This window comes from Phycodurus eques, chromosome 22 (genome assembly GCF_024500275.1).
Source record: "Phycodurus eques isolate BA_2022a chromosome 22, UOR_Pequ_1.1, whole genome shotgun sequence".
NCBI lineage: Eukaryota > Metazoa > Chordata > Actinopteri > Syngnathiformes > Syngnathidae > Phycodurus > Phycodurus eques.
The window spans coordinates 7,251,485-7,273,938 of NC_084546.1; the positions used below are offsets into that span (position 1 = coordinate 7,251,485).

General features: G+C 44.4%; 1 protein-coding gene across 5 annotated transcripts in view; it reads right to left on the reverse strand.

Annotated features, from left to right (window-relative positions):
- Positions 1-22,454, reverse strand: part of LOC133397015 (synapsin-3-like) — a 77,528-nt gene that overhangs the window by 53,457 nt on the left and 1,617 nt on the right. For 4 of the 5 annotated variants that reach the window (XM_061667397.1, XM_061667395.1, XM_061667396.1 and 1 more), the window contains 3 exons: positions 14,569-15,003; positions 10,007-10,064; positions 5,430-5,521 (listed from right to left, as the gene is read on the reverse strand). In XM_061667397.1, the coding sequence (XP_061523381.1) occupies positions 5,430-5,521; positions 10,007-10,064; positions 14,569-15,003 (585 nt within the window). Of the gene's footprint in view, positions 1-5,429; positions 5,522-10,006; positions 10,065-14,568; positions 15,004-21,487; positions 21,630-22,454 lie in introns of those variants that run through there. The other variant, XM_061667400.1, reaches the window with a different exon arrangement.

The window sequence follows — 22,454 nt, forward strand, 5'->3', positions numbered from 1 at the left end:
TTTGAAGAGACGCACTCGATGCAAATATGCACGAATAAGTGGATCGGCATACAGAGCGTGGTTCCAGGCTGTGGATTGCCACTACAGACGAACTCTTGAACGCGTTCGGAAACTATGAGCGTTATGTTTGACGGGACAGCTCAGAAGAGGTCGTTCCTCGGCGACAGAGCGACGGCAGCGGTTCCTCCTTACTCCTGCCGCCGCTGCCGCGGCACTCAGTCACGGTGGCTGCAAACCTGCTATTTATACTGGATGAAACCGGTCCTTGAGGCTCTGGCACCAAAACAGTTTCAAGTGCACACACAAGTGCTGCATCATGCGAGTGTCAGCTACCACTGCTCTCCGCTGCAGATGAAGTGTCCCCGTTATAGCTTTGCACATGTAAAACTTTCTGTCCTGTTTCTGGGATAATATATACAGAGTAGTGTCAATCATTTATTGTTTTACTGCCCGTTTGCATGCCACAGTGTGGACCTACTTGGTAGGAACCTGATGTCGACGAGTCGCAAGGATTGTGACGTGATGCTTTATGGACCGAATCGTCCAGCTCGTTGCTTCAATTTTCTTATGATAATTCATTCTTTGCATTAATTTGTAGTGGTGCACTCAGGTTGAGATCAAGCACTGATATCTGGATTCGGTAGTGATGGATTAAGACATCAATAACTCCATCCGCGGATCATAGTTTACATGTACTCGAAAAGGAAAATGACCACATGCTGCTTTTTCCTTGAACTAAGGTGTATTCATTTTACAGAATATCTCACCCATTGAGCTCGTATGTTTGCCCTTTATCAGGTTTTCTCTTCTTCTTAACTTCCCATTAGTCTCGCCATGATAAGGAGAATTCGTTGGGAATGCACCACCGTGAAACAGTACATACCAAGGATCAGCACGGCACAACGAGGCATTGTTCCAAACGAGCATTCCGTCATCGAAGCAAAATGCAACTACGAGACAATTACCTTTCCTATAAGGAAGACAGGAACCTCTTGATTGATGACCTAAATATTACAACCAGAGTTATGATTCAGAGCTGTGTTTATTAGTGTAAGGAGAACCCCTATTGAATTACTCGTCCATGGATCCAACCAAATTATATTCGTTGTCTTCCGGGCCTTATCTTTCAGATTTATGGGCGCTGACATTTGCTACTAAAATAATAGTTTTGTTCAAGCTCATCTTCACGAGATAATAATAATCCCTGCAAAAACGTCTGTGTATGTAAACAACTTACTGAAGGATTACTGATTCCTCATTCTGCCCACCCAAAATGATCACATCCAAAGAGACCAGTTCCTCTGTGTGAAGTGGCCGACTTGAAGCCTCATTTTGTGGTCCACCGGCCTGAATATAGGCCTTGTTGTAATTACGGCTGTGGCTCCAGGCCCGGTGGCACCAGAGGGATCTGGCAGAGGCTCAAATTCTGAGCAGTTTGCCTGGTCAGGCCTGCCGAAGCTCTGGATTGCGGCCAAAGCTCGTCTCCATTGTAAAGAGAAAGCACCAGAGCGGGATTTTTTTTCACCTAAAATTTGGGCAGACATTAAGTCGGTGAACATTTTAACAAGCCGTTTCGGAACAGCAACGAGTTGCAATAACGGCAACTGATGACACAAATGAAGTGCAACAGACTTTGGATACTGTAAATGTTATCTATCGGGCTCAAAGTATATAATTATTATGCTGTTTTCTTTTAATTAAAGTATTGGCACACCAGCTTTCATCATGGTGTTGATCAGGTACAGACATTTAGACTAGTTTCAGGCTGTTATTTCCAAACAGCCAGTTTCATGAAAATAAGTGGGGGTGGGGGTTATGAATTGTTCAGTGAATTAGCCGAGACATTTGTATTCCTGGTTTTATTCTAAAAGCAGAGGTGGCGGACAAGGGCTAAAGTGCCCTGAAAGGAAACCAGCCCCTGGGCCCCTAAAGCTGTTTCTGTGAACAGGATTTATTTGCTCTGTAACGAGATGAACCTCACTGTAGTATTAGGTGTTGAGGCAGCTCCGCGCAGCCCACTTTCTTCGCTGATTAAAACGGACCTCAAAGAAGGTCAGCGGAAAGGGTCGTGGGCTTGTCTTGTGCTATGTATGTGTCTGAATTAGCTCTGTGTGGGCCAAAGTGGTAAATCGTCACCGAATGTAACCAAAGACGGGGAGACTAATCCGTACAGAAAATGACAAGAATCAGACGAGGATCTTCTTATGTAATCTGTCTGTCTTTCCAATTGTGCTCTGAAAATAAGAGGAAAAGAATTCGAGCCGCAGCCGGCCGGCATCGGAAATTAACTTTTGTCCCACCTGCCGCTGAGGCCGGGGGAAATCTTTCACACTGTGTCAGGAGAGCTTACACATCTTATCTTCAAGCGTGGCCAAACAAGTGCATCAACGTCATAATCCTTAATAACAAAAAGTTCCTTTTTTTTTTTTTTTTTTTGCTCGACAATGTTCTGCTCCATCCGACAAGTTTGCTGTGAAGCACCTTGATAACTTCTCAAAGTGCTGTAAAACTCCAGCTGAATAAGCATGAATCGATTTGGTTTCATGACAGCGTAGTCGAAGTAAGTATCCACGGCTTCAGTGATGCAGTTCTTTACGCGGCCAGTCTTAATTAGGCGCTTGAAGTGCAATAAAAACGGTGTTTCTATTGAATTTTGATGTTTGGTGTGATAAAAATTCCAGGCTACAAAGCAGAAAACTCCCAACTGCCATTTGCTTTTACGTGGACCAAACAGTTACGGCTCGTGTCATAGTAGTAAAACGAGCTCAATAAACAGCAAGGTGACCAATTAATCAACAAGTTTTATTATGAAGTGACGGGTGGACGGGATTGTTACTTTGTGGCTTATCATACTTTGTGCCGCTTGGCGATTTCCCTTGCAGCCAGACCACCGCTCCTTGGGAGTTGAGCGGTTTGCTGGAGGTTTTGGCAGCGACGTGTGGAGACTCCAAGGGGCTGACTAAAGCAGTGCCACAGAGAACATGTCATAATGACTCTACCTTGTGGTGTGCTGTTTTGCTGCGGACTACACGCCACGTCGCACGCAGCGGCGACGGCTGATATTAGATGCTCGTTCTTGCAATGATGGAAAAACACGCAAATGAACTCTTTCATTGCACGAAGCACATGGAAAAACAAAGAGAAGAGTGAGAACTGCAACCTCTCCGCGTGCAGCAGCCCTTCCCTTCAGAGAGGTGTAAAAGAAAGCCAAGGTGTTCTTTTCGCACTCAGTGTTCAAAAGCCTTCTGACGGGAAGGCAAAGCAAAAGCCACAAGACAATCACAAGACAAGTCGCTGACAGCTGGTTGATCGGCAGCTCACACAACAGGACTTAGCAGCATTCAAGTCGGCGAGTATCAGTTTGCAGCTTTGACAGGCCGAGTGGAAAAAGAAACCCGTCGTGACCGAAAAGCTACGTTCAAAGACTAAACTTTCTCGAAAGCTGTCTAGACACTTGACCATGTTAGGAAATGTGAGAGCCTCTTTGCTCTATTGCAGACGTTTGGTGTCCCCAGTTTTACTTTTATTCCCGACATTTGAAAACAGCTATTTGTACATTTTACTCCTTGCTTTGTCAAAATAGGCTAAAAACCTTTGGAGGATGACACTGTTAAAAAAATCAATGAAAAAAAACACAAACAGAGGGAGGTGAAGTCAACTGCGGTTGAGATCTTGATTGTTTGAGATCTTGGGGTCTTCAAAAAACAGAGATAGCAGCAATATTAAAGTGAACCGGGGAGCATTAATAACGACGGCAACAAATTTGGTGAAACCGAATGAAACGAAATAGAGACATTCGCAACTCGTCCATGTGGAGAACTCACTGGTTCAACGCTTTTCAAAGAGAAATGGGAGATTCTTTAGTGCATAAATCACAACTGCTACGAAGTTTGCTGACGCACTTGTAAGTGTTTCAAAAGCTAGTCTGCCGACTGAATTCAAAGGTCCCACCGGCCTTGAGAAGCATGCAAAGGCATGGCTACACTATTCGGTGTCAAAGTGCAAGACTTCTGAACATTCTGTTTCTCGCAGCCACCCAGAAAAATGTCGGCGGAAAGGTGTTTTGTTTGTGTTTGGGAAATTGGTGCTATGACTTTGCTCTATCTGTTGACATTCTGCGACATTCCTCTGGCTGCGAATGAAACGCTTTGCTATCAAAGAGCGACTTTGTATGCATTCGTAATCTTTGGAAGGAAAAAAAAAAAAAAAAAAAACACCATCAAGGTTGTCGGGGATTGTTTTTTTTTTCATCTTGCTTTTGGGCTCGGAACTTGCATTTAGAGGGCATTTGTTTGTCGTCAACCTGCCAGGCCGCTCGGTGCTGTTCAGTGCTATTCGTAGACAAGGGCAGAGTCATAAAACGGCAACAGTTTGACAATGAGTGCCATTGCTCACAAATAAGGCGGCAGTCACACCATCTGCATCCAATTTGGCTTCTCTATCATGACGGCGATAACGCCGAAATTATGCAACGCACACGCGTACAATCACCTCAATGTCAATTTTGACGAGGCAGAACGACACTAGCCGAGCGCCAGCTTGTAGTTTGCGATTAATCTCCCTTTATTCCACGCTGCGGCTACAATTGCTTCCTCGACTTTCACCGCAGATAGCAGGGGTGAAGTTGAGGCCAAACCCAGAAGAAGTCAAATAATCTATAAGACGAGTTGTTTTGACATGAGATGACAAGCAATTTGGCTGACTCGTTAAATCAGAACAGAAAGTGACGATGAATTAAGATTTCTCAGATTACAAAACCACAATGATTTTTGTTTTTTTTTGCCTCACCAGCTTTCGTCTCACCACAAGAAAGATTCATGATATTGATGAGCAACAAAATGCATTGTGCAAATTGTTTTGGCCGTTGCTTGCTTGCTGGCAAATCTTGTCTGCAACGTTACTGTTGCTCACTGCCAGTTCTTTAAAACGACGGAAAAGCCATAAAGTGTCAAACGAGGTTTAGGGTGGAGGATGAAGTCATCTTTGCCACCCTGATCAGCTGATCGCCACTCTCCTTGAGCCCTGATTTAACATAACAGTCTATTTAAATACATGGTTTCACGTGTCGGAGCGCGGCTACTGTTGGAGCTGCAAACTGGCCCGAGCCACGCACTGCTGCGAGCCAACCATCGTTCTGAATATTTATTTTTCCAAACAGTGCTCAGGTTCACATTTTGCAACATGGTGATGCGTATAATTGCAGCGAGGAAATCCTCCTATAACTTTGACTGCTGTTTTGATTCAGAATTTCACATAAATCCGTCGTTGGTCGTTAACTTTCCCCATTAGGAATTTCAGGAAACTGCGTCCCCGTCCTTAATTACCACCCATATTCCCGTGACAGCAAAACACATCATTTTCACTTGTGACGGGAGTCAGAGAGTGAGTGAGTGAGTGAGTGAGTGAGTGAGTGAGTGAGTTTTCCATACCTGACCGTTTTTGTACCCCCCTTGTTGACCTGCATGTCCACCATGCATCCTGAAGTGACATAGGAGGCCAGGTTGATCTCTGAGAACTCTGCCTGGGAAAGAAAAACAAGGATGTTTTCACCCTGTAACCACATCTTGCTTCCTTTGGTTTTGTGCCACAAAAGCTCTTAAATTATTACAGGTCATGAGATGGAGCACTTTTATCAGACACATTTTCATTCATCCAAGCAGCCAGACTTCTGCGGGACAGAAAGAGCATGTGACGGAAGGCAAATGAGGTTGTTCCCAGTCTTCGACCTCTCGTACTCCAAAGACTTCAGACTGGCTTCCTTATGACTCCTGGTAAGAACTACACTTCAAACAACAGTTGACACGATCAGCCCGCCCTTGTTGAACAGTCATCTGAGACCGGGCTCCACCAGAAACTGTACATTAATGAGTGTGGGCAGTAATACTTTTAACTTTGCGCTGTTTGAATGTTGATGAGTTGTTCCCAAGTAGCTCAATATTTTACTTTGCAAAGAAAATTCCAGATTTGTACGTATAGTAAAGACACGTTTTGTTTTTATTCAATTCATATTGTGCTGCTCATTCCGGCGTGCACAGCTTGGCCACCTGGGGGCAGTATAATACAGACAGAGACACACGGAGGAGAGTTTCACAACTGACTCAGTAAGGTGCAGGAATATTGGTCATTTTCTACAAAGGGGTAAGGAATATGTCTGGGGTACTGTGATAGTGTCTGTCTACATGTGTTCCTCCACCATTTGTGTTCAAATATCAGTGTTTTAAATGGTAATAAGACCACAACACCGATGCTATTTGTAAGCTCGGTTTGCATTGTTTGTTGGCATTAAGACCAACTGACTTCATTAAGGCAAAGCTATGTGGTTGTTTAAATATGCAACGTGTAATTCGCTTTGTTTTATGTTTCGCTTGACAGTAAACTTCAATAAACAACGTGAATCCTCTCTTTTGAAGGATTGTTCACTATCTGCCTTGTTGTGAAGTGAGTTGAGTTGAGTTCCCTGCCCCTCTGACAGCACTCGTATCTCGGAGTTTTGCTCTCAAGTCAAAGCAAAACAAAACAAAAACACCGTCCCACAGACGGCTCGTGTGTCGAAAAACGAAAAAAAGTTGGATCACTCGGATGTCCACTTTATCTACTTTTTGTGGAGTTCTGTGAGATGTATTTCCAGTGTATGGGCCTCGGAGGTTGGAAAACACTGGTTTGGCGCTCGCCATGTCTCCAGTCGATTAGCATATTGAAACATAAACACGGCAATGCTAGCAAATCCCCCAGTTGACCCCCTGCTCAACCCACTCAGCCAGTACACACAGCAAGTTAAGTCCATGCCTATCTGCACATTTTCATACGGCGACCACCGTTTGAGGCGTTAAGCCTGCTTCGCCGGGCTTTATATGGGCTTTCATAAAAATAAAAATAAAAAGGAAATATCCTCAGCACTGTTTTCTGATGGCGTGAGGATGTGAGTCATCTGTGAAAGGAATGTGCCAATGTCATAAAAGTGAAAGAGAAAATAACACCCACTCCTTTTCATTTGAACGTGTGTCACTCGCAGAGGAAGCGCAAGGGGGCGGGTAAATAAATGCCTTGGGGGACAATGAGGTGTCAGTCACGCTCAATTTGCTTCAAGGGCATGATGCACTTGTCGCGTTCTGTTGATGCCCACCCCGGAAAAGTGTGGGCTCAGAGTCTGTTGACCACACCAATCCACAAACACGCCCCTGCTTGCATATGTGATCTCCATCTTAACATCGTGCCAGGCAAATCCCCATCAGAGAGTGGGCAAAATATTGGCAAGAGCCACATAAACATCTTCCGTGATTGGCTGCTGCTGTTTGAGCGGAGTGATGGCCGCTACATTAATGGATGAAGTGGCTGGTGCCGGGGCCCGAAAGCTCGAATGGGAGGCTTTTCAGAGCGCCATGGCAACGCATTCAAACGCTCGTCTTGGAGCGGCATTTGCCTTGGGAAAGGAAAACAGGAAGTGATACACAGGACAACTGCCTCCAGGGATAATGCTTCTCCTCTGTTGACCTGCATGCAGACTGAATTAAGTTGTGGGCCTAATTGTCAGGAGGGGGGGGGGAAATGAATGAAATAAATAAATATATATATATATATATATATATATATATATATATATATATATTTTAAAAACTAAATACATTTTTGCCAGAACACGACCAGTTAATGTACAGTGTTCTCCCACCTATTTAAACATTCACCTATTTGTGGATGTATTTTTTATTATTATTATTTGATGATTTAGAAAGGTTTGTTTGCTGTTGTTGTTGTTTTAGTTGTTTTTTTTTAAAGGTGTCTCTCTTGAGTACAGCATGGAATTATATGTTTTCCAAGTAAAACACGAATGGTAAAAACTTTTTGAAAAGAGAAAGTAGGAATTGTAAATAGTACATCGATGCTCGCCACCTGTGGATGCTAAGAGAGTGATTCAATGTGCAGCCACAGGGCGTACAAAATTCCTGATAAGCTTAGCTGAACCACAAACTGTGGTGCTTGTGATAGCGCTGCATATAGTCCACCTTTCATGATCACGACTGAGACTTTGCCGCGACAGTAACAGCTACCACTCTCCTCGACAGTGAAACACTCGATTTTAGAATGAGTTTCAGTGCAAGACGTACTGCAGGGAACAAGTGAAAAGTGAAGCAATCGAGTAGTCCATCTGGAGCACGTTGAGCACACGCTACACTTGGGTAAACAGCAGCCAAACGCTTTAAGGTTGCAGATAACAACGGGCAGACTGCCTGTGAGGTGTCAAGACTGAAGCAGAAAGGAGTCTGGACAATGCTGAGGTCACTCCCCCGCCGCGTGGAACTCCCCCTCCTTTAACCCCAAGCACACATGGTCTGACAAACCTGAAGAACGACCCCGTTGTTCCCCCCTTCTACAAAAAAGACCTATTTTAACTGTCCTAATGTATAAACCGCAGCGGTTTAAGACTTTGTAGTGGGTAGCAAAAATGGACACATTAATTCGCCGCCGCTCAAGTGCAGTGGCAAAAAATGAAGCAATTAGTGGACTGTAATGCCCTCGCATGTGGGAGAGGAGAGCCAGTCGCCGATGCTGACGGGCACAACAGTTTATTTCTTTCCATTCTCTTTTGTTCTGTTTTATTATGTTGTAATACTATGCGCTATATTTCTTTATTAAAAACACATACCCATACAGATTGTCATCGATAGTAACTTCAATTGCTGCCACCCCAAAGCCCAAAGACAGTCTCTGGGATATATACGCAAGCAGATGCTAAAAGCTCGGAGCTGACAAATAAGACCTAAAAGGCTTCATCGACTCTTCACACCGAGATTAACGTTTTCATGAAGATGCACAGGCGGCCGATGAAGGCAATTACCAACCGACTTGTTAGCGTCGACTTTGAGGGCTTCTGGGGAACAGTAGCGCGTCCAACAAGATCTAAGTAGGTCACCTCCAGCTTTTTTTTTTTTTTTATCTGGTCCCCTTCACTCACGGACTCAAGGGGCCTAATTAACTTTTTTTTTTAAATTATTATTATTTTAACCGGGGCTCAATAGTGGTGACACCCCATTATCGCACAGAAAAATCTCGCAGATTTGACAGAAACACGCACACGACAAACTATACATCAGCACCAAAAGACCACAACAGTAGAGACTTGAGCAAACGGGCTGTAAACTCCAACTTTATGTGGTCCCTTTTTTCCACTGCCCATAAAAACCCACCACTCCATTTCAAAGACCGCCACAGTCTCAACAATTGCTTGCAGATGTATAACCAAACACTTATTGAAGGTAAATTAGATGTTATCTACACACTGTAAATATGGTATGTCTAGACGCATTTGTGTGCAGGTACAAGTGATACTGGCTGCCAAAAAAAAAAGTACCCATTGTGAACGAAAACACAGCGCTGCTTTGAGAGAGTTAGTTTAATTCATGACTTGATCACGCTTGTCACTCAAAACACTCATCTTACAATCACTCATCAAATGAATGGAAATGTCAATCTGTTCAACCCTCCAGCCCAAAAAAATTCTCATGTTTTATCATGAGAAAGATTGCACTCTATAATATTATACTTTTATTAAAAAAAAAAAAAAAAAAAAAAAAAAAATGTGGTTTGGACGACTGGGACGGACATCGATACTCTATATACATGGAAACATAGGAGAAGTCACAGTTCCATAGTAATCTGTGACTCTGAGTACTGTTATATTGTCTGTCCACATGTGTGGCTGCACCGTTTGTGTTCAAATATCCAAGAGTTTTACACCGCCACATAGATGCTTATTGTTCCCCATTTTATGTTAGCATTAGCATGAAGCTAGCAGACTAAAAGCTAAGCTGTGTGGTTGTTTGCACAAAGTGTAATTCTCTGTTGTACGTTGAGTTTGACCGTCAACGTCAACTGACAATCAACAGCCTGAAGCTTTTTTGAAGAATACTTACTAATTCTATCTGTCAAATTGCTGCTCGTTGTGAGGTGAGTTGAGTCATGATGGATGTCAAGCCGTATAACACGCACTATAGCTTTTTTTCATACATACCTGTTCGACACAGATATCATATTCCCCATTCAGCTTCTTGCCTCTGAAGTACTTGGCCCTGCAAGGAAGCATATGTTTAGATAGTTAAAAAAAAAAACACACGCACAAAACTGTTATTACAATCCCAGGCTCTTTATTTAAGCAGTAAAACACAATTGCATAAACGGATGCCTCAGGTATTACCCTGGACAAACGGTACCGTGACTCATAACAACCCCAAAATAACCTTTTGTTTATTTGACAGGAGGAGAAGTTTAAACAGACCTTCCAAAATACCTTGCAAGCTCATATTTTCCATGAGTACAGCACATGACGGTACGAGGCTTGGAGCAGACTGAATTCCCTGGCAAACTCATGTTCTTAATCATCATTGTACGTGCTTCAAGGGGACAACTCTTTGGATTGTTTATTCGTATGCAGGAGAAGTTGAGCGGGACTGGGAAGAGGAATTTAAAATTAAAAAAAAAAAGACCAACGCGCATTTCTCAGCACATTTCAAATCGTTTCACATTTATGGCCATGTTGTGTCCCTGTCCTCGGCGTTGAACTTGCACCCCTCGCAGCCGCGGGACTGCCAACAATCTGTCAAAGGCTTCAGGCTATCGAGCCGTGCGTATATAGCCCAGGATCCCCGCTACATGGTGGAGGTCTTCGGTCACTGGGACAAGCTGTTTTGGGATTTGCCTCTCGACTTGTTCACACCAATACACGGTTTCCCTGACGCCACTTCTTTCCCTCGTTCATTCTCTTTAATCCCCCACATGTCGTTGAAGGTACATTCATTATCCTTCATTACTGTCGCTGTGGGGGATGTCGTCCATAAGATCTCGCAGCTGTTGAGACTTAAATGTTTCAAGTCTCATTCCCTGTCATTTTCGAAGCCGTGAATCTTCAACGTATCTGACCTACATACTGCACTCGCAGTGCCCCCTGTCACCTCGGCCCACCGCAGTCGAAAGGGAGCGCCGCCCATCCCGTAGGCTTATTGGCCGAATACGACTGGAATGCCTTTCGAGATATTCCAAAACGTGTCGTCACTCGGAGCTACGGCGGTAATTTACAAGGAGCTCGGCTTTGCTCGTGTTCACATGTAAACATTGGGCTCAGGGCAGAGGCCGGGAATTTCCTTCTCTTTCGTGCCCACGCCCGCTATGTAAACTCCATCGCTATTTATTTGTACCAGGAGAATACCTTTGCTGTAGAGGTTCGTGTACGAGTCAAGTTCCATAAAACTCACAGTCATCAACAATCGGCAGCATTTCTTTTCGGAAAGAGAGCTGTGGTTTAGACGGACCACCGCAAAGACTGTTTTTCGGGAAAATTGGACAAAAGATCTCATGGCTGTGGACGTAACAGGGCCCCACAATATAAATAAGGATTTTGCATTATTAAACAACCAGATGTGCATGTGAGATACAAGTATTATTGTTGTTCACTTGGGGTCGCCATCCTCACGCTCCTCACTATAATATCGGTGAATTTGCGTGTGTTTGGCTTTAAAAGGTGGAGCCTGGCCTGGTGAGTGACGTGGGAGCCAGCGAATGAGAGCGGGTAGTTGGCTCTTGTTAGTGCAGGTTAGCAGCTGGCTGCTAACTGGCGAACCCAGTCTGCATCTTGAGGGCCTGGACATCAATTGTTGTTGCCGTAGCAGCTCATATATGAATGTGCTTATGTATTTATTTTGTTGCGGTTTGCTCCAACTTCTGTCAAAACCTGGAGTTCTTACATAATATCGCTAACAACACAGTACTTTTTCAAAGGATACTTGGTTTCAGTGCCATTTTATTCATCTTTGGGCGTCATGGTGATGTTCAGTCGATCTGTGAATTACACCAAGCGGTGAAAACATTCCAGAGAAAGTCCGAAGTGGCCTATCTGCTTCTCGTATTATTCAAAGAGCAGTGCAAACACAGGGACAGCTACTTGGCAGGGCATTTTGCGTCTTGTCCCAGGAGAGACGGATAACAAGTGCGGGAAAGATGTCGGGGGCTTTAAAGAATAAAAAAAAAAAAAAAAAAAGTTGTGTGTGTGGGGGGGGGGGGGGGGGGGGGGGGTTGTTGTTGGTGCTCTTTGAGACTTTGCATTGGCGCTCTGTAACGCTTTTGTGCACCGGTCATTGGTGGAGGCCAAGCCTGTCAGGAGGGAACGGAGTTTCCCTAGAGACCCCTGCCACTCGGCTGGAATGCCCAGGAGGCAAACTCAGTCCCGAGGCAGAGAGTGACTGATGTTCACTGTGCCTTGCAGTTAACACAGCTCAGAAACACAAAAAGAATCGGATTTGAGGGCAGAAGCGCAAGTACGCTGCAAATAAACCATATTTGGGTGCATTGTCAGGAGGGGAGCAGCTAAATTCTGATACATGAAGGCAATCAGTCAAACGAGACAACAAGAGGACTTCAGCCTCCTCAAAACAAGTTTCACATTGTCCTTAAAGTGTGACAGTAAAAGTCATGACGCAGATGTGTTGCCAAAGCAGCAGGCAAATATTTGCCCTCTCTTTTTTTTAATATGACTTTAAGCATTCAGCTGTGACAGTCAACCAGACATTTCGTGCTTTATGCATGAAATACTACTTCAGAATACTTAAATGTACTACGCATTTGTCAAGTATTTTGGCAGCGTAGAAACTGTACTTTCACCGAGGGTCCTGCATTGAAACTGTAAACCCCTCATGTCAAACTTTCATGTACTTGCTTTTTACGTGGAGCCAAGTCAAGCCATGGCTCCAATAATAATATACGCATGAGGTAGAAATCATTTTATTTAGAACGAAGATGCGAGCAAATACCACCATCTGCTGGCCAAGGATTTTCACTACCCTATGCATACCAAATCATTTTAGAGGAACAACAGCGCCACCGAGTGGTCTTATCGAGAAGTGATTAGGGTCTGGCTCAGCTCTAATTTGTCAAACCTCCAAATCTTTGGGTGAGCTGGAGCCTCTCCCATCTGATTTAGAGGAGGGGTACATCCTTGACCAGCCAAAGGCTCCAGCACGCCCGCGACCCTTGTGAGGTTCAAGCGGTACAGACAATGGATGGATTTAACAAGGTAAAAAAAAAAAAAAACTAATCGGGCTGACAGGCAAAACAAAAACCGATCGAGTTTGAGTAACTTTTTAAGTGGATATTTTATGTCTTATCATTTGCTGAGCTACAACTTTCCCAGGACCACCACCAGGACACAAGTACGAAGACACCTTTTACGTTCCCTCCATCTTCACCAACTATTTTGGATCATTTCGCGCTCTCGGCTATAAAAACTTTCATTTTAATGCGCTACGCAGTCTAAATATGACACAAAACGTGGTTACGGGACTGAATGTTGTGTTGCTTAGCGGAGTGCCGCTCCTTAAAAGAGGCGAGCATGAGCACAAACACGCTCCTGGGATGGCGGATGATCTTCTGTTGAGTCATTTCAGAAACAGCGAGGTGTGAAGAGGACCATAAAGAGCGAAAAGCAGCTGGTCTTCCTTGTGGGGAAGAACGCAGAGCAATCCCACGATGCTCATCATATGGTTGCCAGCGGGGTGGATTCATTTAGTGATCATTTTTAAACCTGGGCTTCATCCCCGCAGAGCCATCGGCGACGGTGTGTAACGATCCCAACTGATGATTAATTCAGAGGGTTGGAAATGGCGAGCAACACGCCAACAGAGGTCGAGGCTCCCCTGCTGATGTCAGGCTACAAAATAACAATTCATGAAAAGGAAGCGTGGTTTATTGATTCAGTCAGGCTTATGCGATAAACAAAGTGCTGCACATCTTGAAAGGGGATATTTTTCTATTGAAGCTATCTCCTTCCACTCCTTACCGTTCTGTCAGATTTGGAGCAACGGAGTTGTTACCATGGTAATTTTAAGACTCTCTTGCAAATAAAATTAGATGAACTAATCAGATGAGAGGCTGCCATGACAAAGCGCCACCTTCCAGCATTTCGGAGAATGCACTTCAATATCAAACCACGACACGACTGTGCATTTAGAGACTTACAAATGCAAGGAGACGTACGATGAAGAGGAAAAGCCCTGCTCGTCGCATTTTTCAGACTTGGTGCACAAAATGGTGGTATGACACCTCTTCATCTAATTGTCGGCCTCCATTTCAAAAAGTGGCAGTGTGTCGACCCCGCGTGGCAACCATTGCTATTAAGGAGTGGAAAATGGCCCACGTTAGAGCAATAGATAGACAAATAGACGGACATAGACATATAGCAAGCATTGAGAGGGATTTAAAAAAAAAAAGATGTTGGCCAATCAGTGTGTTGAAGGTATTCCCGATTTTTAAAAGTCAAGGTTTTCAATAACTGGTCCCCCCCCTCCCCAAAATAAGCAAAGTTTCAAATGCCGAATCGTGAGTATGCGGGCGTTCCTTGACGAACATATGGTAATATCCACTTACAAACCTGAAAAGCATTAATTGAACTAATTTCTTGATTCATGTGGTTCTGCTAAAAGGCTGTCCTGCATCAAACTGACAGGTGTTTCTATGGTTACCTTTCGGTACATAAGCAAGACAAAATAGTACAAAATAGTGCATCTGTTAGAAATATGAGGTACTCACCAGTCCGTGTGTTGATCATCAACAACCAGCAGGATCTTGGGTTTGCGGACAACAGGCTTAGGAGGCTGACTGCTTCCCGTTGGGGTTCCCTCAGTCTTCGCCGCCGCCGACTTGGCATGCGCGGCGGCCGCGACATTCTGCGCCATCTGGGCGCTCTTCACCACACTGGAGAAGGAGCTGAGGAAGCCGCCCGTGGAGCTCGGGGCCGAGCCCTGAGCCGGGGTCGGGACGCTCGGGGGCTGTCGCCGCTCCGTGGCCGGGGAGGCCGGGGAGGAGGTGGAAGACGGCGGCGGGGTCGGCCTCTGCAGATCCATCATGTAGCCGTTGGGGAGGTTGGCCACGAAGCTGCTGTCGGACAGACGCCGCCGAAGGTAGTTCATGGTGACTGGAGCTGGTGGGGCGGTCAGGCCAAAGAGGGCGTGCTGGGAAAAGGTCCTACAGGAAAGAGACATTTACGTAGTTCTAGTGCATAGGCGATAAACACTCAGTGCCCAATTCTGTAGGTACACCAACACAATCAACATTAAGAGCCAATTAATTCAACAATACATACGTTAGTGGTGTACAGTGAACCCCATCCTATAGACCGGTGATTTCCAAGCACTGTCTTGAAATGATCAGCGTTCACCGAGTTGGACAAATTATTATTTATTAATTCCAAATAATGTGTCTTTGTTCATCTATCCATGCCAGAGACAAAATCTTCAGTATTTCAGCATACAGAACTTTGTGACATTTTGTGTTGAGTGGTGTGCGACATTTTCTTTTTTCTCACTTTATTCCCACAATTCAAAATACATCTGTTCTGAATAATGCAAATGTCAATGAGGCCCAATGCCGTAATTCCTCATATCTGCGTATACCCGTAAGCGCCTGACCCCTAAAAAATAAATAAAAATGCCCGCCACTCTCCGCAGTCGAGGAAATAAACTTATTTGGCCACTATGACTTTCCTGTTTTGCATGGACTATCCTGTGCATGCTGGGAGACGACTCGGAGGTAAGGATGTAAAGTTGGGACAGGAGATTCACAGCTTTTTGTTTGTGGAGCAGACAGAAGCCCCTGAGGGAGGAGTGTGTGGGGGGGGGGGGGCTGAAAACAGTTATATAACATGTGGAAGCCAACGTGGCGGAAAGCAGCGACAAGGCAGACGAGCCCCCAAAACCTGATTAACAGTAGACTGATTTCACAGCAAAGGACACTCGGATAAGAGGGAAGCACTTGTCTTACCGAGGGGGCTGGCTGCGTCTTTTGCAATTTCTTCGCCTTACCGAGGAGACGGCGTGGAATTGGCAAATGTTACATCTAGACAATATATCGGCATCTGGGGGTCTTGCAGAGGGAGGAGCAGCTTTAGGCAAGATTTTGCTACGCTAGGACCTGAAATCTTGTTGTACAGTGTACACTCATTGGCCATATATTAGTGCAGCGCTCAACATTTATCAGTGAACAGAAGAACAAGTTTATACAACCCATTGTACAAGACAGCTATATTCCAATGAGAGCAATTTAAAAAGAAAAAGAAATAAAAGGCCATTGCCAATTCAGCAAGACACGAGGGAGGCAGCATTTGGAATACATGTGGAATTGCACTGGACGGGATACACACGGAAAACAATGACGAAAATAGACTGTCCTTCTCGCTATGAAGTGCATGAAATCTTTTACCTGCGGGCAAGTATCTCCCTGCAGATCTGAGCTATGAACTGGATCAAAAGAAAGCTTGGATTATCCATCTATTTTGGACCACGGCTTCCTCATAACGTGAGCGGCACGCACCAGTAATAACAGGCTTTGTTCACTAATGACATGGAAGAGCAGGGGATAGTGCCACCCCAAACTGTCGGATCCCTGCTGATCAACAAACGGCGTGCGTGCGCCTCATTCCTTCATCCCGCAGAGTACGGGCACCAGACCCGCTCCTGCCATCGCCAAAACGACCGAGCCGTGTGACTTTACATTTCTGCGGCACTCGTTACCAGAAAACAGGCGGCCATGTAAATTCATGTTCACTTGCAATCTCAAAACTGATTTAAATCCTTCAGTGAAGGCGCACAACATGCCGGCCCACATTCAAGTGTCCGAGAAGAAATGCAGAAGCAACGAGAGGCAGAAAACGTCCCCCAAAAAGCTCCACTAATAGTCGCCGTTCTCACAGAGTAGAGAAAATACAGTGCATGTGAGTCTAGCGAGTACAATAACATCTACACTAATTGCCGTTCGTCCGTCTATGGCGTTTCATATTATATGTTAGCATTAAGCTAGCGGCTCAAATAAAATGGTTGAGGTGAATATGTTATTATTTTAATATGGAATGTTGAATTCTCTTTTCTTTTATGTGTCAAACCTCAACTGGGAGTGAAAAATAACCTGAAGCAAGCACGCTTCACCTCTTATTTGGAGAACTGTGAGAGCAAGAGAATGAGAACAGGTGCTTTGGAATACTTGCAAAGTGTGCTTTAATGTGTTTAAAGTGTGTGAGAGGTTTATCGTTGTTATGATTATTGGAGTGCAGATTTTCACCGATTGCGGGTAGTTCTGGAATACATCCGCTCCAATAATGTTGAGGAAAATTGAGGGGCTCTTGGTGCAAATGGCCCTCAACGTACACGCGCTGATCCGACATCCGCTGGTGGGTAACGATAACACGCTTAGAGGAATCAGCGTGTCTCCCCAGCGACAGCAGGAGCAGTCGAACACGGCTTTTATTATTCATGACAGTCTGAGCAGAGGGGTTCAGGGGTGGAAGCAGCGGGCACACGGGGAAGGCTGGATTCAAGAGAGGAAAAGCAACGTGGACAGACAAGGCAAGTGCCTGACCCGCTTCGAGCACTGCTGCTAATTCCACATACAAACACGGCCCACCCACTCGAAAACAGATGTTAAAGAACTAAGACAATCGTCTAGGATTTCTTGTTCATCGATGTAGGAGGGGAATCACTGGCCGACAAAGACCTCGGATGCCACTCATCACAGTGCGCTTGCTTTGGGTTGTGCGCATCGATTTGATTAACACGTGCTCTGATGTCGACGTTCCGCTAAAATACACTCCCCGGCAAGGGATTCCAAAAGCTTAGGGTTACTCATCTTTGCGATCCCCAACAAAGAATTCAACATGAGACCCAAAAAATAGGACAATGTAATTGCCTCCTGGTACGCATCTGATCCAATCGTCGTGCTCAGATCTATTTGGATTTGCTGCAGTGGAATATTTGGGGGAAAATATATAATATTTTATGGCATATAAAACGTCAGTTTGAACACCCCTCGGTAAAGTACAGTTCTTACTCTCTTTTATATTTTTAACAGGTTTATTATTTTGACGCTTGTGTGACAGTTCCGAATGCTATCAAGTAAAATGCACGAGGCCACGTAGGAATGTTACTTTTTTTTTTAAACCCCCGAAAACTCTCGTATAAGCGGGGATAAACCGCCACGAAGCATTTTTGGAATTGCCCCCCAAAAAAGAAAAAAAAGGGGGGAAAAAAACACAGACAAATTGGGAAAAGAAATCTGCAAATAGGTGATGAACCACGAGTATGGTGGGGGTCCACTGTTCATGTATATACTTTATTTATACATATATGATATGATATATGTAAACACAAACGAAGCCTATTATCAACTTTGGTTGCTCTCGAAGACATCTTGTGCAAAACAAAAGACATTCTCGTGGTTTAAAGTTCGTACAGGTTTTTCGTGGCATGTGCAAATTTGTGGTTTTTAAGCGATGTTTTTTTTTTTTTTTTAATGGGTTTTTACAGTATACTTACTGTAATGCCCTGGCATGTGGGAAACACAGTATTTTTCTGCCGCTTAATGTACACCGGGAGAAGAGTAAAACCAAAACACATCACACGCCACACGCCTCACCTCTTAAAGGCACATAACACAAAGGTACGACAGTACGCGCAATATTGTCTTTCCATCTTATACGTTTACGTTCAAATGCGTGGGAGACGAGGGTAAACAAACAAATGTTTTCATGGCGTCTTTATTTTGTCGCTTTTCGAATGCAGGCGAGTCTGGAATGTATCCTCACGTTCGCAGTATTTCCATTCATTCCTATGAGAAAAGTTTTTGTCTCATCCTGAGGTCAGTCACTGAAATGCCATGAGTACATTTTTGCCGTGGCCTTACGCTTCCGACAAGTTACAGGCAGACTAAGTAAGACTAAAAGCCGATTTGGAGGATCAGCATCAACTTCCTGCTGGTTTTAACGTCCTTAAAGCGCTCGCCTTCACACCCTGCTGCTCTTAAAAGTGCTCGTTGCAAATGAAAGTCGTCAGACACCAGTTGTACGATGCAGTCGCCTGGCAACCCTGCTCCTCGTGTCATTTACGATCTTACGTGCGACAGAAGCTGGGCGAAGCGACGTACTTGAGAAAACTGGGATTGTGTATGCAGCACTCTGACACCTTTCTCGATGTTACCGAATGGATTAAAGGGGCGTCTGTAAGAAAAAGCATCGGTACGAGTTTATTAGAACTGAATAGTTAGTAACTACAGTCACGTTTTCTCACACAAACTATTGTATGTTTCCTCTGAAGGAAGGCAGACAGACTATGCGACTATAAATCCTCAATTTGTGATTGTGCGAGCAGCCATCCTTATTCTAAGATGTGTTCTGTTTGTCGTGGGAGGTTGTGTGAAAGTCTGCTGCTTCTATCGAATCACAGCAAATCTTGCACAGCGACAGTAAGACCGTCAACTGTTATTTCAGCGTGTGAAAACGCACGGCGTCAAATTGCGACTTCCTCGCCCGCGACTAGTGACGCCGAAAAGGATCTTTTCGGAGATATTCTCGTCTCGAGGTCCGTTTGCTCCCGGAGGTCTCGGGTAAGTCGTTTCCTGAACCGAGAACTCCGACGACTGAACACTCTCGAGGCGCCGCAACCCGGCCGAGTCATCTGTCTCTGCGACCGACCTCATCGTGCTTCTCGCCGCAGTTGCTGCATTAGGACGCACAGGCGCGGGGCGGAAAAACCACCAGAGATTACACATGTCCCCGAAAAACAAACGTCCGTTAATTCGGGGGGCATGAGTTGGAAAATGCACAAGACAATACTGCACAGTCGAAACTGCAATCCGACGAGACCAAACATTGCTGAAAGGTACTGCTTGTCACACAGCTTTCGGGGCATGTCACATGCTGCGATGCTAAGCTAACGCGCAAAATGTCGTAAACATTTTATCTCACCACAAACAAACGCGGGTGACTGGAGGCAGCGGGACTGACCTGCTAATATCGCTAGCTTGGGTAAACTCACTATGTTTAGGACTGAAATCGAACCATTTAAGAATAGTTCTCTGAATGTTCTGAACTCCTATTTCCATTCCATTGTTCGCTATGGGGAGCAGCGTTACATAGCTCTGACACCATCTTGTATTTCTTTGCACAGCAACCAAAGTGAGACTGCAAGACACGAGTAATCAACAATTAATTCAAATTCCCACAATTGTTAAAAATCCTCATCAATTAAGTCTATTTTTAAAAGCGACCTCCTTCATTTCTTTTATTGATGAATCCCTCCCAATTTGCGCATCGATCCAAAGCTCCATTGAAAGCTTAAGCTTAAGATAATTATTATTTTTTTTTTTTAATTCAGCGTTCTCATCTAATTATCATTACACAACAAAAAAAGCAGTGCAGTTAGTGGCGTTGGTGCTGAGGTACAAAGGAGTGAGAAATTTTGCCATCATACCTCTGCTCCTTGAGTAACAATTACTTGGCTTAAAGTTAGCATTTACACTAATTAGGAAATGAATGATAATCGATGATAATCGATGAATCAACTGATCGCTTGTTGATCAATGGTGCCTTGAAGCCGGAGAGGCAAAATGAAGTGCACCAATTGGCTGCAATCAGCAGAGGCGCAGTTGCGTCATGCTCGGTTTCCGTCTCAACAAGTGCAACGTGACGTCAAGCTCCAACACGTCGAAACAGGAGTTCAGAACATTCAGCAAGACACGTTCTCGAACAGATTTGATCTTGAAAAAAATGCACCAGACACAAGCGTGTACGTGCACATGTGGCGAAGGCTTTTCGTGACCTCCGGCAACAACCCAGGCTAAAACTTAGCCCTTCCTTGACACCAATGACTACTTTCCTCCTTTCCTGGGGGTTTGGGCGCCATCTTGTGGTATCTTAGAGGGTTACAGAACGAGCACAAAAGCTATGAACTGGTGAGTTTTTCAATAAATGGCAAACTAGTGTCGTGCAAATACGCAAATGCCACAGTAAAGGCTTTTGCCGGGCAAATTGAAATATTTCGGCGTGTCCAAGTGATTCCTAGTGTAAATGTCAGTTCATTTTCATCTAACTTGCGGAATTCCGGAAGGCTGCTGTTGCTCGTAGAAGCACTTTGGTGAGTTTTCCCATTTATGACTTTGACATATGGTTACCTCGGCCACATTGAAAACGAGCATGACACATCCAACTTGACTGCACACGCGCCATTGAGTTGCTTACTAAGCGTTTACTGAAAGTACACAACATCCCTTTTAATTGAGCGGCAACCTGGCGGCCGTGCAATTTGTCTTCCTTCAGCCGTAAAATGCGAAAATGGACTTGAGTGTGATCTGGTGCGGGTCCAGGTCGCCATCGCACACTAATTAATAGCAGCCGACCCCTCCATCCCGCCCCAGGGATGACACCAGCACAGAGCGGTGACTGGGCTCAAGGCTGCAGACGAAGCTGAGGGAATCCCTGCGGAAACCTGCGCAAATCACCCCAGCCCGGCTGCCCCCCCAAAACTCGCCTGATGCAGCATGCAAGCCCATGCAACCTCCTTGGCCCTCTTTCATTTCGGTGTCCGGGTCCGGAAAGGTGGGTTTTACGGCTCCATTGTGTGAGATGCAGCAGCTCGCGACAGGAATCTCCCTCGGTGTATTTGAATGAAAAAAATAAATCAATTACCTGAGCGGTTCACAGTGACGAATAAGACCCCCTCTGAGTCTTCTTCTTGTTTTTATTTTTTTATTTTATGATGATTATTTTTGGGATGCTGCTTCTCCTTTGCTGTCCTCCTAATACCAAGCAACCCGGCCAAGCCCGCACCTTCTCTCTCTCTCTCTCTCTCTCTCTCTTGCAATGCACGCCGGGAAACAGAAGAGGGACGCGTTCGTTACTGCAGTCGGTCCTCGACGCTGATTGGACAGGAGGCAAATTGGGGGGTGTTATCAAAATATAAAGGGTCTCATCGATATCCGCCTAACTAGCTAGTCAGGATTTAATTGTTCATATTTATTTTAAAAAATGATGTTTTATATTTATTAAATGTGTATTAAAAACCTTAATAAACCTAAATAAGTCTCATGATGAGAGAAGAAGACGGAATTGCTGTTAAACTGAACTCGATAGTTAAAATCGGGGGAAACAGCGACATCCTGAGGCCATCATGATTACTGGCGAAAGGAGCAAGGAGGAACACAGGGATCCAGCAGAATGGAAGGAATATTTGCAGTTGGGTGGAGTAGCCAAACATTGCACTCAAGTAAAACGAGACGACTGTTACTTTAGAAGAATATGACTCAAGCAAAAGTAAAAAGTACTACCCCAAATAATTACTAATAATCATAATTGTGAATAGTCACTGGTAAGTAACTTCTGATTTATGATTGTTATTGTTTTTTTTGTTTTGTTTTTATCAGAACAAGTAGTGAGCGGAATGGAGCTCAATGTTAGAATAAATGCAGTGTTTCTTTATAACAAAAATACTCAAGTAAAAGTCAAAAGTATATTGCATTAAAGCTCATCCGACAAGTACAATTTTCCATGTTGCATTCAAACTAAAAAAGCTATTTAAGTAAATGTAACGCAGTAAATATAGTGCATCACTAGCCACCTTTGAATATTAGTCAGTCGTGATTACATATAATCATTA